Raw genomic sequence first — 19,234 nt, forward strand, 5'->3', positions numbered from 1 at the left:
TTATTTTTTATATTTAAATCAGTTCGTAATATTTTAGGTTATAAAACAATTTTAAAATGTGAGTGAAACTGTTTCACATCACAGGAAGTTTAAATATATTAATTACATGTATTTAACAATCTATACTACACATTTACAAATTTTCATTTGATTTAGCTGTTTCTTTTTGACTTCTGTTATGTTTTAATGTGCACGAACACTCATACACTAATGCCAATTTAGTTGATCAATTCCCCTATAGCGCATGTGTTTAGACTGTGAGGGAAACCAGAGCACCCGGAGGAAACCCTCGCCAACACGGGGAGAACATGCAAACTCCATACAGCCGGGACTCAAACCAGCGACCTTCTTGCTGTGAGGTCTCAGTGCTAACCACTGAGCCACCGTGTCGCCACATAATGGTAAATATAACGCTATTAGTCAATAATGTAATGTTTTGGGTGTGTTATCTGGCAAATAAACTGCATTTTGATTTACAGTAAGACACAGGCAGATGCATTTATTTCATGTGCTTTAAGTTATATATTTTTTAAAAGCAGCTGATGAAAATATAGAACTAAGTGAACACAATTTGTCTGCAGAAAGGCCATAGTGGAACCACAAGAGGGCACTCTGGCAAAATAATTGCATGTGAATGTAAAATGCACTACCTGACAAAAGTCTTGTCTGTCCATGTTTTAGGAACAGCAAATAATAACTTGACTTCTAGTTGATCATTTGGTATCAGAAATGTCTTATATGAAAGGTAAAGGCCTCTAGATTTTGCTTATTTGAGCACAATAAAATCTGATCATGCCTTGATTATTAATGATTTCTTTAGTACAGTAACGTCTGACTCTGCTTAGACTAAAGTCTCATCACTGAACAGAAATAATGTCCAGTATAGAATATAAAGTCCTGCTGCAGTGGAGACAGAATGAATATTGTGTCTGACTCCATCATGAGCTTGGAGGACTGCATCCATACATCTCTGACATGACTCAAATCACTGATTAATAAAGTCATCTGGAATGAAGAAGAAAGCCTTCATGCAGGACTCCCAGAGTTTTTCATTGGATTCATCTTCAATGATTCCTACTTCTTCATCTTACCCCAGACATGCTCAATAATGTTCATGTCTGGTGACTGGGCTGGCCAATCCTGGAGCAGCTTCACCTTCTCTGCTTTGAGGAGCTTTGATGTGGAGGCTGAAGTATGAGAAGGAGCGCTATCCTGCTGGAGAATTGTCCCTCTCCTGTGGTTTGTAATTTCAGCATATGTTTTACGCAGCGGATGCCCTTCTAGGTGTAACCCAGTACTGGGAAACACCCATACACACTCTCATATTCACACAAACACTTTTTTCCCTTTTAAAAAAACACTTAACTGGGAACACAGATATATAAGAATATAAGACCGGTACTCACGTGTATAAATACACAGGACATTATGAACTCAAATACAAATAGGTAAAACTAATAAATGGTGGAACTAATAAAAACACAAATATTGTAAAAAGCGGGAAAACTGACCAAAGGAATCACGTGGTACAAACAAAAGTACATAGAAAACATGATAAACACTGACGTCTTCTTCAGCAAAGACAGAGTAGATTAGGAAATAATGGACATACCGTGAAGAGTCTTATTCTTTATACTCTTACATTTGCCAAACATTTGGCCAGTTATTCGTTTCTCAATAGACGCCCACTGTTCATTTCTCAAAAGATTATCTGGGTGGGTGTGGAATTGTCTGGCCTGAAATTGTGTCTAAGTCCGCCCCTGTTTCTTAATAAGCACACCACAAGTTTTTCTACCACTTGAATATTTGAGGACCACAGAAGAGCAGAGGACAACAATGAAGATGACACCGAGAATACACCAGCGGAAAACACTGCATCCTGCAAAACACGGAATTGAGGATTGAAAGAAAAAGATCAGTCAGGTTACATGAAAACAACAATCTGTATCATAATCAACTCATACTGTAGCTGTGATGATTGATTTCACAGTTTTTGTTGCTCGTTAAAGCTTAAAATGCATTTTTGATGCCGTTTTGTGTGATTTATCAGCCATTTTTACTCAGAGACAAAAAAGGTCAAAATTTACAGGTATTGCTATATTTGTGGAGACATTTGGTCACAACAACTATCACCACAACTACAACACTGCAACTATAGTAACTAATCTGCCGTGGTGATTCTGCAGTTGCTATGGTAACACAACAACTATTGTAACTATTCTGTTGTGGTGATTCTACAGTTGCTACGGTAACACAACAACCATACTAACTAACCTGTTCTGGTTATTCTACAGTTGCTATGGCAACACAACAACTATTGTAACTAATCTGTTGTGGTGATTCTACAGTTGCTATGGCAACACAAAAACTATAATAACTAATCTGTTGTGATTCTACGGTTGCTATGGCAACACAACAACTATAATAACTAGTCTGTTGTGGTGATTCAACAGTTGCTATGGCAACACAACAACTATAGTAACTAATCCACTGTGGTGATCCTACAGTTGCTATGGCAACACAAAAACTATATTACCTAATTTGTAGTGGTAATTCTATAGTTGCTATACTAATATGAAGAAATGAGCCAAAATGTACAGGTATTGCTATACTTGTGGGGACATTTCGTCCCACAATGTAATGAAAACACAAACACTTTCAAACAAGCATTTAAAATCCTATTCTACTTTTCTGCATTTCACATCTGCTCCAGCTTGATGTTAATCGATGTTTTTAAGCTTTTTTTGTTTTGCTTATTTGCTCAACGGTGTAAATTGTGTTTCATTAAAGCATCTGCTAAATGCCTGGTTATTCATAATTACAAAATGGAAAAGAACAGAAGAATATGAGCTGAACTGAAAATACAATTAAACAAAATTTATTTAAAAATCTAATTAATATTAAAAAAAAAAAATATATATATATATATATATATATAAATATATATAAATACTCACCGGTGAGATTGACATGGAGGACACTTCCTGAAGCACTTCCATACTGGTTTGATGCTGTACAGATGTAAACACCATTCAAATCAACTGAGGATTTTGGCAAGAAAAGCTTGTTGCCTTCATAACGAGGAGCTCTTCCCTCACTTTCATTCATTCTGTGAATAATGACACACGGGTAATGATATGACAACACTACCTCACCAGTATGTATTTACCAAACAAAGAGATGGAAATTTGCAATACATATAGTGTATAAATACAGTTGAAGTCTTAAGTATTCACCCTCCTGTATTTTCCCCCCAATATCTGTTTAAAGGAGAGAAGATTTTTATTCAACACATTTCTAATCATAATAGTTTTAATCATTCATCTCTAATAACTGATTTATTTTCTCTGTGTCATGATGACAGTAAATAATATTAGACTAGATATTCTTCAAGACACTAGTATTCAGCTTAAAGTGACATGTAAAGGCTTCACTAGGGTAATTAGGGTAAAGTTAGGGTAATTAGGCAAGTCATTGTATAACAGTGGTTTGTTCTGGAGACAATCCAACACTAATTAGGCCGAATTATTTTGAGTTTATATGTGATAATATGTGGTCTAAACTCACTATAGTTTGACAAATACTGGTTGTTAGACTACATAATTCACTTTTGAGACACTTTAAGGCAAGAATATAAATGTTTAGATTCATTATTTGTAAGAATAGTGCCTATTTGAAAATATGTTTGGAGGGTTTTGGAGATCCAGGGTTTACTAGCGCATCTGGTGTACGTCTGATGTATGTCTGTGTAGTGGTTTAAATAGAAAAATAATTTGCTTTAGGTATATCTAACAGAAATATTTGATAATATTTGCGCAGATTTGATGGCAATGTTAAGTGTTACTTGCCTTTTTGACAGATTTTCAAACTTTATATTGGTTTACATAATCCAAAATAGATAAGTAAATTAAGCTTACATTTATTCATTCATTTAATTTTCCATCAGCTTAGTCTCTAATTCAGGGGTCGCCACAGTGGAATAAACCACAAACTATTCCAGCATATGTTTTACAAAGCGGATGCCCTTCTAGCTGCAACCCAGTACTAGGAAACACCCACACCCATCACACTCACACACTACGATTAATTTAGTTCATTAAATCACCTATATCGCATGCGACTGTGGGGGAAACCGGAGCACCCGGAGGAAACCCACACCAACACGGGGAGAACATGCAAACTCCACACAGAAACGCCAACTGACCCAGCTGGAACTCGAACCAGCGACCTTCTTTTTGTGAGGCCACAGTGCTAACCACTGCCACCTCAATTAAGCTTACATAGTACTTTTTTTAAAAGCAGTAATGATCAAACTATTCATTACCGCTTCCAGATGTAAGTTGGTGTTGGGTTACAGTCCACTTCACAATGATATTCTTCAGCCTCTGCTGGGTTATTTGGATCATCAGGACTGATAATCACCAGATCTGGAGGATCTAAGAGACAAACATCCCAAATAAAGATAAACCAAAATACAACAATACTGACTACCGACAAAGATGATTTAAAACTCGTTCGTGATTTTGGTAGACTCGTAACGTGCTAAATAGCGTGTTCACCACTGACACCCATAACAGGAAAAACAACACAGGCTAGATTTCTCTCCGAACATAAAAATGAACACAGAAATATAATGAACCAAGGGGAAACAATAAAATAAACAACAGTTACAATCATTAGCTGGAGTGCCCACCAGACTAACTTGAGGGCACTCCAGCTATATGTACACTCCAGCAGCCGTTCACCTGGACTTCACGTCCCATCATGCTTACCAGCCACAGCTGATTTCAATCTGGACACTGACACACTCACAGAGCTGCAGGTCATCATCAGTAGTTATGTTTCCCAAAGATGCGAATTAAATTAATGATATTAAGATCACCGTCTACTGATGTTACACTTTGACGTTGTATGGACGTCACATTATGACATTAAGATGACATTTGACTTTGGTTAGTTAATGCCATAACCTAAAATCAACCATAGATCAACGTCTACTGATGTTATACTGATGTTGTATGGACATCTTGTTATGACATCATTTGACGTTCAACTGACATTGGATTTTTGGTTCTCCTGAAGTCGCAACCGAAACATTCAACCCAGGCTCATTGTGGAAACGTAGCCCCGCGGACGTTTCTGGAGACCGCAAAATACGTTCCGGGAGGTACGTATTTGTGCAGTTTTTGTTTTCGCGAATCTGCGAGAGGCCGATGTGTGCGCTTTTTCGCAGCCGCGCTGTTCTCACGTGAAAAGCAGCTGGAGGCCGCTGTTGAGCGACCGTCTGTCCGACTAACTGAATGACTGAACGATCGACTGGGCGACCCAGCCATCCTCCTCCTCCCTTAAACCCAAGCGACGATTTACAAAAGCAGTCCAGAATAGAAAAGCAAAAGCCCTCGTCCGATTTTAACCGCGTTTTCGGATTTCACCGCGTTCTCGCCCCATCACGAACTTGTTCGCTTTTATTTTTTGGATTCTGTTTTTCATCTTCCCTGATTTCTGGAATCGCTCTTCCCCGGACTCGAACTAGGTCGTCGCCGCGGACGGCTCCTCCTCCTCCGGGCCTACATAGCACTATGAGCTAAGCGGACAAACTGGTTGCGGCGGGAAAGCCCTCCACACGGAGGTGAGCCGTCAGCCGGTGAGCGCGAAGAAGAGGAGCATGTCACACCGCCCCGTAGCGTTCGCTCGAAAAAAACGAAATGCGGCCATACGTACCTCCGGCCACGTAAATTGCGATTTCCAGAAACGTCTGCAGGGCTACGTTTCCAGAATGAGCCTGGGTTGAAAATAACCAAATACCATTATATGACGTTGTGTGCCTGCTGGGTACTGACCAGACTCATTCTGAAAACGTAGTCCAGCAGGTTTCTGGAGACCGCGAATTATGTAGCCAGAGGTACATATGGCTGCATTTAATTTTTTTTAAGCGAACGCTACGGCGCGGTATGACTTCTTTTCAGACCTTGACACGCAGAGAGGAGTTGACCCCGATGATGACGACTGCGTTTGAGTCTGGGGAAGAAAGGTTCCAGAAATCAGGTAAGACAAAAACAGAAACCAAAAAATAAAACGAACGAGTGAAGAACAGGGTGAGAATGTGGTAAAATCTGAAAACGTGGTGAAAATCGAACGAGGGCTTTTCTTTTTCTGGACAGCTTTTGTAAATCGTCAGTTGGATTTAGGGAAGTAAGTGGGTGGGCGGGTCAATCGGTAAAATTGGTTGGGTTTAGGGCTGGGTTTTTCAAAGTCTAAGACAGTGGGCCTCCCTTTTTACACAACTTATCCATTGGCGCCCCCCTCCTCTCAAACACACACGCAAACACACACACACACACACACAGACATACACACACACACACACACACACACACACACACACACACACACACACACACATACACACACACACACACACACACACACATACACACACACACACACACACACACACACACACACACACACACACACATATACAGTATATATAAAGACACAGACAGATGTCAGACTGTTAACTCACTTTTATCATCATTTGCATGAAAGTGCAATTATTTACAGAGTAATAAGTATTTTAATATAACGTTTTCAAAACTAGGATGATGGTTCAATATGAATAGAACAGATCCAAGAACTGTCCATCCCAGTCAAAACAGACGAAGTTTAGCGGGTCTCATGCTGTCATTAGCCAAAATATCTTGACAAACCACACATAAAGGTCGTGGTTCATCAGCTGGTCCTGTCCACGTAAATCCTAAACTCAAATACTGATAATCATATCGTCGTCTTTTGGGTTTAAGCCCTGAACTTGAAGGCTTTGAATCGGGGGGTCTCTGAAACCGATCCATTGTATCAGCAGGCATATACCCGTATTGGCGGGCTTGCCAAACAGAAGCGAATTCAAAGCTATGGCCTTCTGGGTAAAAAAGGTTTTCTTATATTTGACGTATTATTTTTTTTGATTTGTTTAATTAAAACGTTTAAATATAATAAAAAATACATATAATAATTAACCTTAATAATTATATTGTTATTATATAATATTTTTTTCCGCGCCTCCCCTGACATGCTCTGGCGCCATCCAGGGGAGGCGCGCCTCACACTTTGAAAACCCCTGGTTTAGGAAAAGAGGAGGGTGGGTCAGTCGATTGGCCGGCCGGCCAGTCAGTCATCCACTCATTCAGTCAGTTAGACAGACGGTCAGTCGACAGCGGCCTCTGGTGGGTTTATGCAAGAACATCGCAGGCGCAAACGGCACTCGCAAGAGAAATTTGAGATATGAAAGACCACACACAGCGGCCTCTCGCGGATTCGCGAAAACAAAAACTGCAAAAATACGTACCTTCCGGGACATACTGCGGTCTCTAGAAACGTCCGCAGGGCTACGTTTTTCAGAATGAGCCTGGGTTGGTTAAAGCAGGGTAGGAACTAAACTGTGCAGAGCTGCGGCACTCCAGGAACTGGCTTTGACACCTGTGCACTAAGCTGAAAAATTGTCAAATCAGTCTGGAATTTTCCTCACCATTCTCTAAATTATTATTGTGGATCCACATATAATCCCTACTGCCTAATGCTAGACAAACTTTTGTCAGATGCTTTACAATGTGCTGGCTCTGCTGATTTGTCCATTAATAAACCCTGTTACATACATTTTTATCATCGCATAATCTTTTCAAACTAAATCTCATGACTTTTTTTTAATGTGCATGCTGGAATGTATTTGGTAAATGGTGTTTTCATCAGTGTTTATGCGCATTTTTACATAGAAATATAAAAAGTTTATCCCACTTTTATGCACATTTTCCAAATTTATGCCCATCTTGGGGTTTCCATTAAGCATTTTTCCTAACAAGCTCATAAAAACAGGTGGATTGAAAGCTGAAGTGTTCACTGTTGTAGTGACTTGTATTTTCAGAACAGTGTAAACATACAGTTTACAACATTTATATACTTTTCAATACGACTATATTAGTTAAAGTTAGTTAATGTATGTTTTAAACATAGACAAACAGCAAACAACATGCTTATTACAGTATGTATTCATCTTTCCTAATGTTAGTTAATGAAAATACAGTCATTTATAATTAGTGCATGTTAACTCACAGTGTATTAACTAATGTTATTACACGGCTGACTGGAATACTTGATTCCGAGACATTCCAAGGTATGTTATTCTCAGATAACAACCGCCATATAACACAGGCTCATCCAGGAACTGAGAATCCCCTTGACCATCAGTGAATACATGGCTTTTGATTGTTTGTCTCCATCTAGCGTCTGAATAATGCGCAGGTTAGTGTATACTCCATCAGCTGTTTTAGTTTCTGTTGTGTTTTTGGCTGTTTGTCTCCATCTAGTGTCTGAATAATGCGCAGGTTAGTGTATACTCCATCAGCTGTTTAGTGTCTGTTGTGTTTATGACTATTTGTCTCCATCTAGTGTCTGAATAATGCGCAGGTTAGTGTATACTCCATCAGCTGTTTTAGTTTCTGTTGTGTTTTTGACTGTTTGGCGCCATCTAGTGTCTGAATAATGCGCAGGTTAGTGTATACTCCATCAGCTGTTTTAGTGTCTATTGTGTTTTTGGCTGTTTGTCTCCATCTAGTGTCTGAATATTGTGCAGGTTAGTGTATACTCCATCAGCTGTATTAGTGTCTATTGTGTTTTTGACTGTTTGTCTCCATCTACTGTGTGAATAATGCGCAGGTTAGTGTATACTCCATCAGCTGTTTTAGTTTCTGTTGTGTTTATGACTATTTGTCTTCATCTAGTGTCTGAATAATGCGCAGGTTAGTGTATACTCCATCAGCTGTATTAGTTTCTGTTGTGTTTTTGACTGTTTGTCTCCATCTAGTGTCTGAATAATGTGCAGGTTAGTGTTTACTCCATCAGCTGTTTTAGTTTCTGTTGTGTTTTTGACTGTTTGTCTCCATCTAGCGTCTGAATAATGCGCAGGTTAGTGTATACTCCATCAGCTGTTTAGTGTCTGTTGTGTTTATGACTATTTGTCTCCATCTAGTGTCTGAATAATGCGCAGGTTAGTGTATACTCCATCAGCTGTTTTAGTTTCTGTTGTGTTTTTGACTGTTTGGCGCCATCTAGTGTCTGAATAATGCGCAGGTTAGTGTATACTCCATCAGCTGTTTTAGTGTCTATTGTGTTTTTGGCTGTTTGTCTCCATCTAGTGTCTGAATATTGTGCAGGTTAGTGTATACTCCATCAGCTGTATTAGTGTCTATTGTGTTTTTGACTGTTTGTCTCCATCTACTGTGTGAATAATGCGCAGGTTAGTGTATACTCCATCAGCTGTATTAGTGTCTGTTGTGTTTATGACTATTTGTCTCCATCTAGTGTCTGAATAATGCGCAGGTTAGTGTATACTCCATCAGCTGTTTTAGTTTCTGTTGTGTTTATGACTGTTTGCCTCCATCTAGTGTCTGAATAATGCGCAGGTTAGTGTATACTCCATCAGCTGTTTTAGTTTCTGTTGTGTTTATGACTGTTTGCCTCCATCTAGTGTCTGAATAATGCGCAGGTTAGTGTATACTCCATCAGCTGTTTTAGTTTCTGTTGTGTTTTTGACTGTTTGTCTCCATCTAGTGTCTGAATAATGCGCAGGTTAGTGTATACTCCATCAGCTGTTTAGTGTCTGTCAGCTTTGTGTTTAATTAAAGGATTTGTATCATTAAAACTATTATGGTTCAGAACAACATTTTGTGTCTAATTTAATGTTTTGTTTCATTACTAGCTTAATAAACTACTTAGTAGCTGTTTATTATTGTAAGGTATAAGTTGGGTTTGGGGTAGAATTAGGGATGCAGAAAACGATCATACAGCTAATAACTTAATAACAGGCAGACAATATAGCATGAATTGTGACCTACACTAAAGTGTTACTGCTGAACTACAAGTATTGTCCATTGTTAATAAATGCCATAATTATCATTAACGAACAAATTCTAATTGTAAAGTGTGACTGTGTGACTGTGTTATAAAGTACTGTACATTTGACATATTTGATATATATTACTCACAGTGGACATTGATCTGGTACTCTAACTCCAGGTCCTCTGTGAATGTGATGTGCTGGACCACACACTGGATCTTCTTCTGGTGTAAATGTTTGGATGGCACACCATATATGTGGGACTGGACTGTGAAGGTGCCGTCTGAGTGCTCCGTGGAGCTGGTATGTGTGTTCAGTGAGGTGTTCAGGGCTCCTAATCTCCAAAACACTCGAGCTGCCGGCCGGGCTCCTGAAGCCATACATGAAGCCAGATCAACACTGAAAGCTCCGGAAACATGAGTACTCCCCATCACACTACCCACAGGAGGAACTGGGAAAACAAAACACAACAAATCAATTAGGGCTTTTTTGAACATGGCTATGTGAGGTGGACACTTCCTTTAAAGACAACTAAAAATATAAATACATTGCGTTTTTGTCAATTTATTCAAATACACCCCCCCCCCCCCACCCAATGTTTTAAATGTACTATTGCATTTATTGATCAGCATGGTGGCTGAGTGGTAAGCACTGTGGCCTCACAGCCAGAAGGTCACCAGTTCGAGTCCCGGCCGGGTCAGTTGGCATTTCTGTGTGGAGTTTGCATGTTCTCCCCATATTAGAGTGGGTTTCCTCCGGGTACTCCGGTTACCCCCACAGTCCAAACACATGCACTATAGGGGAATTGGAGGGGGACTATTATGCAAACAAACCAACCCAGGCTAATTCTGAGAACATAGTCCCGCGGACGTTTCTGGAGACCGCAAAATACGTCCCGGGAGGTACGAATCTGTGCAGTTTTTGTTTCGCGAATCCGCGAGAGGCCCCTGTGGAAAGACCGTCTATCTGACTGGCTGAATGATTGACATTGATCGGCCAATCAATCGAATCAATAAAGGCCTACCCTCCTCCTCCCCTAAACCCAACCAGTTTTACCGATTGACCCGCCTGCCCGCCCACTTCCCTAAACCCAACCAACAATTTACAAAAAAAAAAGCCGTCCAGAAAAAGAAAAGCCCTCGTCTGATTTTTACCATGTTTTTGGATTCTACCACATTCTCAGCCCGTTATGAACTCGTTCACTTTTTTTTTTGGAGTCTGTTTTTGTCTTACATGATTTCTGGAACCTTTCTTCCCCAAACTCGAACCTGGTCGTCATTGTCGCCTTGTTCAACTTCTCTTTGCGTCTCAAGGCCGCGGACGTACGGGATGAGTTAACCAGACAAACTGTTTGCGGGGGAAAAGCCCTCCACATGGAGGTAAGCGGTCAGCCGGCAATCGCAAAAGGGAACGGCGTCACAAACGCCTTTACTACATTTAAACTGAAACTGCGGCTCATAACAAAGAGCAATATTGTGCCGGTGGTCATCGCGGGAATCCTGCTTTGCCTGGTCATATATTGGGTCGGCTGACTCGCCTGTTGTTTTCCACAAACACAGAAAAATGTAAATCAGCTCTTAACGAGACTGAGCATTTACAATGACACAAACAGAAACCAAAACCTTTAAAGAGTGATAGAAATGAGACTGCTTTCTCAAGACAATGCAAAACCACATTCTGCACACATCAAACTGCAAAATCCACCCACCTTAAGACTTGTTTGCAAGAGCAAACCTACACCTAAAACACTTCACTTGGTATCTTCAGTCCCTAAACGTCTTTTAAGTGTTGTAAAAAAAGGAACGGCAACATTACAAAGTGGTAAATGCTTTACTGATACAAACTTCTTTTGAAATGTGTTCCAAGAACCAAAATTGTTTAGATACAGTTAAAGTCAGAATCATTAGTCCCCCTTTTTCCAAAAATCACTTTAAGGACAACAGTATTAGCCCATTTAAGCTATATTTTTTTTCGATAGTCTACAGAACAAACCATCATTATATAATAACTTGCCCAATTACCCTAATTAACCTAGTAAAGCCTTTAAATGCACTTTAAGCTGAATACTAGTGTCTTGAAGAATATCTAGTCTAATATTATCCACTGTCATCATAGCAAAGATAAAATTAAATCAGTTATTAAAAAGGAGTTATTTAAACTATTATGTGCAGAAATGTGTTAAACAGAAATTGGGAGAAAATAAACTAATAATAAACTAATAATTCAGAGCAAATTTATATATCATATAAATCATGAGGAACACATTAAATAATGTTTGTTTTATTTTCTGCGATTAAATACAAGTCAAAGTAAATTTTGAAATCACTACTTGCTTTTTTATTTTCATTTTTCATACTGTCCCAACCTTTTTTTGATTTGGGGTTGTAGTTTGAATGTATTTTTGCCTGTTCATTCATTCATTTTTTTATTCGCCAACTTATCCACCACATGTTTTACGCAGTGGATGCCCTTCCAGCCGCAACCCAGTACTGGAAATATTTTTGCCTGTATTCTACAGAAAGAATACTGATTACAGTTTTTCTAGTTTGCTTTGACCTGGTTAAAGAAACTAGGTTCCTCTTCATTTTCCTCATCACTATCCCAGCAGAGCAGAGAACCGGTCTTGCAAATGTGTAAACCCTTTCTCATTGGGTTGACACATTTTCCCTACCATTTTTCCAAACAGTTACAGTTTTTCTTGATTGCTTGGATGTAGTTGTCAGATGAAACTCCACATTTTCAAAACAGTTAACACACAGGCCTAAACAGCGGCACTCATGGTCAAAATGACACATTTTGCTTGCAAAAGGCACATATCATGTCAAAACATTTAAAATATGCAACAAAAGCTAGTTTTACCTTCAAACAACACAACTTACAAACAAGTATATGAGCTCTTCAATTAATCATTACACAATGGACAACAAAATACAGAACTCAGTGCACCACCATTGCTTGTCATTGTAGCCTATTGCCAATGCCATTTGTTGTCTCTATTTGGGCTGTCAAATTCGCCTTTTTGCAAAGAATTGAATCCAGAATAAGAAATGCTTTGATTACATTTATATTGAATTCATGACAATTTTCAAACTGTGGCTGAAAACTGAAATACTGTAAAAACAGACAAAAGTAATAAAATACTGTAAGTATTAGAGAAAACACATGTAAACCATATACAGTCAAAACTATTGGGAGTATAAGACATAGCCACTATTGACCTCCTCCATCCATGCTGTCACAGAACAACACAGACCCTCCACCGTTTTATAAGGTTTGCAGACTGATTGCTTTTTGAATATTTGTGTGTAGTAGTGTCAAACCGGTGCTTCACTGAATTCATATTGATGTTGGTAGTTTCTAATAGTTAGGAATAGATGGTTTCTGTTTGGTTACCATAACTAAAACAATGGAGCTTGGACTGCTTGAATGACATCTGTGTTAGCTGTTTTGAAAAATGGTGGGGAAAATGTGTCAACCCAATGAGAAAGGGTTTACACATTTGCAAGACCGGTCTTTTGCTCTGCTGGGATAGTGAAAATGAAAATGAAGTGGAACCTAGTTTCTTTAACCAGGTCAAAGCAAACAAGAAAAACTGTAACACAGATATCATTCAAGCAGTCCAAACTCCATTGTTTTAGTTTTGGTAACCGAACAGAATCCATCTATTCCTAACTATTAAAAACTACCAACATCAGTATGAAATCACTGAAGCACCGGTTTGACACTCCTTCACACAAATCTTCAATTAGCCATCATTCTGCAAACCTTATATAAACGATGGAAGCTCTGTGTTGTTCTGTGCCAGCATTGATGGAGGAGGTCAATATGGCTGTGTCCTATACTCCCAATAGTTTTGACTGTATATGGTTTACATGTGTTTTCTCTAATATTTACAGTATTTTATTACTTTTGTCTGTTTTTTTTATATACAATATTTCGGTTTTCAGCCGCAGTTTGAAAAATGTCATGAATTCAATATATATTCAATCAAAGCACATCTTATTCTTGATCCAATTCTTTGCAAAAAGGCGAATTTGACAGCCCAAATAGAGACAACAAATGCCATTGGCTATAAGCTACAATGGCAAGCAATGGTGGTGCATTTTGAGTTCTGTATTTTGTATTTTGTTGTCCATTGTGTAATGATTAGTTGAAAGAGCTCATATACTTGTTTGCAAGGTGTGTTGTTTGAAGGTAAAACTAGCTTTTGTTGCATATGTTAAATGTTTTGACATGATATGTGCCTTTTGCAAGCAAAATGTGTCATTTTGACCATGAGTGCTGCAGTTTAGGCCTGTGTGTTAACTGTTTTGAAAATGTGGATTTTCAGTTGACAACTGCATCCAAGCAATCGAGAAAAACTGTAATACAGTAATTACTATATTTTGGTTTGTATTTTTATTGGTATAGGCCTTTAACATCTTGGAAAAGGGACCACCAATGAAAACTAGTCTTTTGGATTTATTATGTCCCTTGTGAAAAATAAAAATACACAATCACACCAAGTCCTCAAAGTATTCACAGTCATCAGAAAATATGAATTTTCTCCCATGCACTGCAGATCCTCTCTCACGTGTTGACCGCATGCATTGATTTAGATGAATCTTGAAGTTTACTGGTAATAACATTTTCAACTGTGTTCAGAAATGGCTCAAGTCAAAATAACAGTAGCACTGTGTGAATTATTAAACGACCTTCAGACTTACCAAGTACCGTCACGCTGATGACTTTCTGGGCTTGTTGCTCATTAATGGTGAAAATGCACGTGTAAATTCCATCATCCACGAGCTTCAATCCCATTAGCTGAATCGATCCATTATTCTCCATGAGGTTCCCAACAAATCTAACATGATCCTGTAAATCACGGTGTTCAGTTCGACCGTCTTTGTGAATGATAAAGAAAGTCTCTGGTTGGTGGTTTTCGCTTGTCTGTTTCTGCCAAACAACACGACTTGTATTCTCTTGCGTCGCAGTCAGATCACAAAACAATGTGGCATCCTCTCCTATCATGACTGCTTTGTTATGAACAGAATTCTTGACGCCTGTAATATTAAAGAGAAACATTAGTAAGCAGATCACACACACTTTCTCTCTGTAAGATAATAAGCAAGGCAAACAGAAATGCAAGTGTTTGACTTACCGGCTGTGCTGATGCACTTGAGAAAACAGAGGAACAGGGTAAAAGCTTTTCTTTCCTCGAGCAGATGCATGATAACTTCAGCTGTTCAAACTTATCAGCTGTGCTATCTCTGTGTAATGTGACTGAATGCTAAACAGCCTTTAACTAATTAAACCGTGCCCAACACTATACTGAAATTACGTCAGATGAAGAGGATGTGGGAGGAGTGGAGAGAAAAAGAGCGCCACAAAGTTTGAGTCGACATGAAATATATGCAACTGTTGCATAATAAAGTTTTCTAAGGTTTTATTGTGGTTATGTCACAGCTCATAATGCCAAATGTCATAATGTGTTCTCTGCTGCACGCTGAGCAAATGTTTTGTTCAGTTTTTATCTCTCAATCTGAAGCACAACATTTTGCAATGCATGCCATCAAATTGCTGCACTTTAGGGCTACACAATATATTGTATAAAGTATAATAACTAAGTATAATAACTAATAGCAGATTGAAACTTTATCACTTGTTTGTGTTTTAAAGGCATTTGAGTGTAAAGCACTTGGGTACAATAACATGCAACATCTGTAAGTTAAATAAAAAAGAATGGGTCACTATTTATTTTGTTGAATTTAGCATGAACTCTGCATCTACATGCCAGCTAATTCTCATTAGATTATAAGTAGACTGTTAGGTTGGTGTTAGTGTAAGTTGACATGTACTTGCAAAGTGTCTTATAGTCAATTAAATGTCTGTTGAAGGAGCAGAATCAGCAGATTTTAAGCAGACAGTCTAATACGTATCCACAATGAGTCTGTGTTGCAACATATTACAGATGCAATGGGACGATGTGGATTAAAGGAACAAAATACAGCCAACATTCAGCCACAAGAGGACATTATTCAAAAGTCAACAGCTGGTGTTCGCTGTGCAAGAGACTTTTGTACATGGAGCACAAACGTGTATTGTTATTTTTGAGGAATGCCAAAAACGGCAACTGACTCAGCCGGGATTCAAACCAGCGACCTTCTTGCTGTGAGGCGACATCGCTACCCACTGCGCAACCGTGTCACCCCAAAGGGTTAAATTGATCAATAAATTAAATTATACTATTCACCTTATTCTCTGTGTACGAGCGGGCGCAGCCATTTGAATCTTTTTGGCTCGAGACTTCCGGTCTCATTCACGTTCATTCATTTTTATCCTGCTGAAAAATTCAGCTTAAACCAGCCTAGGATGGTTGGCTGGTTTTAGCTGGTCGACCAGGCTGGTTTTAGAGGGGTTTTGGCCATTGCCAGGCTAGTTTCCAGCCATTTCCAGCCTGGTCTTAGCTGGTCAGGCTGGAAAGTGACCAGCTAAAACCATCTAAAACCAGCTTGACCATTCTGGTTTAAGCTGGACATAGCTGGTTTTGGCTGGGCTCCCAGCCTGGCTAGGCTGGTCAAGCTGGTTTTAGCTGGTCATCTCCCAGCCAGTCCAGCTAAAACCAGGCTGGAAATGGCTGGAAACCAGCCTGGAAGTGGCCAAAACCTCTCTTAAACCAGTCTGGTCAACCAGCTAAAACCAGCCAACCATGCTAGGCTGGTTTGAGCTGGATTTTTCAGCAGGGTAGACATTAAAAACTGCTCGTTTCGCTGTTTGATGTTGCAAACTGATGTTTTCTTATTATATTATTCTACTTGGTCTGTATAGTCATGCAAACATTTGTTTGTAGAGATAGTAGTTTGACCGTTTTCTGCCGTTTATTATTCCTAGTAAACTGAATCGGAAGTTTCAAAACAATCGCGAAAACATGCGCACCTCCGCATTTAAGAATAAGATCAATAGTCGCAATTATTAGATGTGTTTCTCAAACCTGCCTGTTTTTATTTATTTATTAAATATTCTACAGTTTCAGGGCTGGTAAACCTCATAAACATTCTTCTTAAAAGAAACTTTACCTTTGCTAAATGTTATTAGGGAAATATAGTTCAAAACAATACCAAATTAGGATTTTTATAACAATATATAAACTTATAACAATAGCAGAACCCTTTCTGATGCTAAATAGAACCTTTGTCATAAGTCTTATATAAAGATCTATGCTTTGGAAGTGCTCTAGAACACGATATTTTCATAAATAGTATTAATGTTGGTCATAAGAGTGGGCCTATATATTTCATTAATTGCACATAGGCCTACAGTTACCGATTATTTTTTATTGATATCAACTTATAGTGAAAATGACAATTCATACAACAGTTTTAAGTTGAACACATTTTCTCAGTTGAACTTTATATTTTTGTGATTGTTATGCGCAAACCCAAGTAAACGTTTAGGAAAAAACACATCTGCTGCTCACACTGAGAAGTAGCATTCTTGGAAGAGCGGGTTGTTCTGTTAAACTAAAAAAGAAAAACAAGACAAGACTGGTAGGAAAGTTATATGTTTAAGTTAAAGTGTGTTTCGACACTTGATAACGAAATTACCTGCTGAGAGAGTTTTGTGTAGTCATGGTTGAGCTCCAGAAACTTCCGGCTGGCCGCATATGCGATCTAGAGTTTACCGCTGCAGGTGCTGCTTTGACGGTTACGGATTAAAAAAACAAAATGGCGGGAATAATAAACCACTCACAGAACGATTTTCTGGGTAAAGTCTAGATCGCATATGCGGCCGGCCGGAAGTGCGATATGCACATTAATAAAGCAGCATTTTTTATGACAGTGTATAACAATAATTAATATTTTTACAGTACTGTGAGGGTTGGGTTTAGGGTTGGGTTGGGGGTAGGCGTTAAAAAATACATTTTATTGGGTAATTTAATAGATAACTAATACTCGGTACAACAACTGATTTTACATTACTGTGACGGTTGGGTTTAGGGTTGGGGTGGGGGTAGACGTTAATAAAATACAACAAATGAGAAATTTAATAAATATTAGAAATATTTCTCGTTAACTTCCGGTCCGCTCTAGCAACAACCCGATTTCTGTAAAAAAAATAAAACTGGGATTTTTAAGGACAATGCGGTTCTGATAGAACACGGTTCTGACCTTTTTTTTTAGAGTGAAGCTGAGTTTGTCCTCTACACCTTTTTTGTGTACCAGATTTACACAGTAAAATATCTGTTAGGCTTACAGTTTCTGTACTGATTTTGTTTTGTTGTTTGTGAATTGCATTATGGGACCTTAATCTCTGTCCACTTTTGATGTTAAAAATTCAACAGTTTAACAAAGTGACTGTTCTTAACACTTTATCCCAGCGAAAAAAACAGCTTAAACCTGCTTAGGCTGGTTGGCTGGTTTTAGCTGGTCGACCAGGCTGGTTTTAGAGGGGTTTGGCCACTTCCAGGCTGGTTTCCAGCCTGGTCTTAGATGGTTAGGCTGGGAGATGACCAGCTAAAACCAGCTTGACCAGCCTAGCCAGGCTGGGAGCCCAGCCAAAACCAGCTATGACCAGCTTAAACCAGGCTTGTCAAGCTGGTTTTAGCTGGATTTAGCTGGTCATTTTCCAGCCTGACCAGCTAAGACCAGGCTGGAAATGGCTGAAAACCAGCCTGGAAGTGGCCAAAACCTCTCTAAAACCAGCCTGGTCGACCAGCTAAAACCAGCCAACCAGACTAGGCTGGTTTAAGCTGGATTTTTCAGCAGAAAAAAATTTGAAATATTATAACGTATAAGAAATAAGATATAATTTATATATTCATTCATTTTCTTTTTATTAATCAGGGGTCATCACAGCAGAATGATCCGCCAACTTGTCCAGCATATGTTTTACGCAGTGGATGCCCTCTAGCTGCAACCCATCTATGGGAAACATTCATACACACTCAGTCTACTGTAGGGGAAACCGGAGCACCCGGAGCAAACCCTCGAACGTGGGAATGCAAACTCCACACAGAAACGCCAACTGACCCAGCCGTGGCTTGAACCATGCGACCTTGCTGTGAGGCGACAGCACTAGGCCTAAGATATAATATATAGAGAAATGATACAATATATAGATAAATAAGTGTGTAAAATAACAGAAAATGTGCTGCAGTTTATTACAAGGTTTTTGTAGCGTAATATACAACACCAACCCAGACAATACAGCACTGCAAACTATTAGAAATGTTCATAAAAGTCACTTTTCCGAAAGTTGTTGGGAGAAAGATCAAGGTCCTATAATGCAATTCAAAAGCATAAAGAAACGGGGGAAATAAATAAATAAAAAACTTGAATCACAAAACAAGGAAACCTGCTAATGTAC

The 19,234-nt window shown here is 38.9% G+C and overlaps 1 protein-coding gene across 3 annotated transcripts; it reads right to left on the reverse strand.

Annotated features, from left to right (window-relative positions):
* Positions 1–498: 498 nt before the first annotated feature.
* Positions 499–17,640, reverse strand: si:ch211-222f23.6. 3 transcript variants are annotated; one of them, XM_087265795.1, is made up of 7 exons: positions 17,473–17,640; positions 15,030–17,388; positions 14,596–14,931; positions 10,038–10,340; positions 4,325–4,436; positions 2,958–3,109; positions 499–1,879 (listed from the first exon to the last, which is right to left on the reverse strand). In XM_087265795.1, exons 2-7 carry the CDS (start codon positions 15,097–15,099, stop codon positions 1,749–1,751), a joined length of 1,104 nt encoding a protein of 367 aa, XP_087121921.1. In that variant the 5' UTR covers positions 15,100–17,388; positions 17,473–17,640; the 3' UTR covers positions 499–1,748. The 3 variants fall into 3 exon arrangements, 2 of the variants coding, with proteins under 2 accessions (XP_087121921.1, NP_001120876.1); XR_015498697.1 differs by lacking the exon at positions 4,325–4,436 and having other exon boundaries at positions 17,473–17,622; NM_001127404.1 differs by lacking the exon at positions 17,473–17,640 and having other exon boundaries at positions 728–1,879; positions 15,030–15,214.
* Between the last annotated feature and the right edge of the window lie 1,594 nt (positions 17,641–19,234).

This window comes from Danio rerio, chromosome 9 (genome assembly GCF_052040795.2).
Source record: "Danio rerio strain M-AB ecotype USA chromosome 9, GRCz13ab, whole genome shotgun sequence".
Lineage (NCBI taxonomy): Eukaryota > Metazoa > Chordata > Actinopteri > Cypriniformes > Danionidae > Danio > Danio rerio.

Coding starts and splice junctions, on each gene's coding strand:
- si:ch211-222f23.6 (XM_087265795.1), bottom strand. CDS start 15,099: ATGCATCTGCTCGAGGAAAGAAAAGCTTTTACCCTGTTCCTCTGTTTT. Junction 14,932..15,029: donor CAAGTGCATCAGCACAGCCG/GTAAGTCAAACA, acceptor TTAATATTACAG/GCGTCAAGAATTCTGTTCAT. Junction 3,110..4,324: donor CCAACTTACATCTGGAAGCG/GTAATGAATAGT, acceptor CATTATTCACAG/AATGAATGAAAGTGAGGGAA.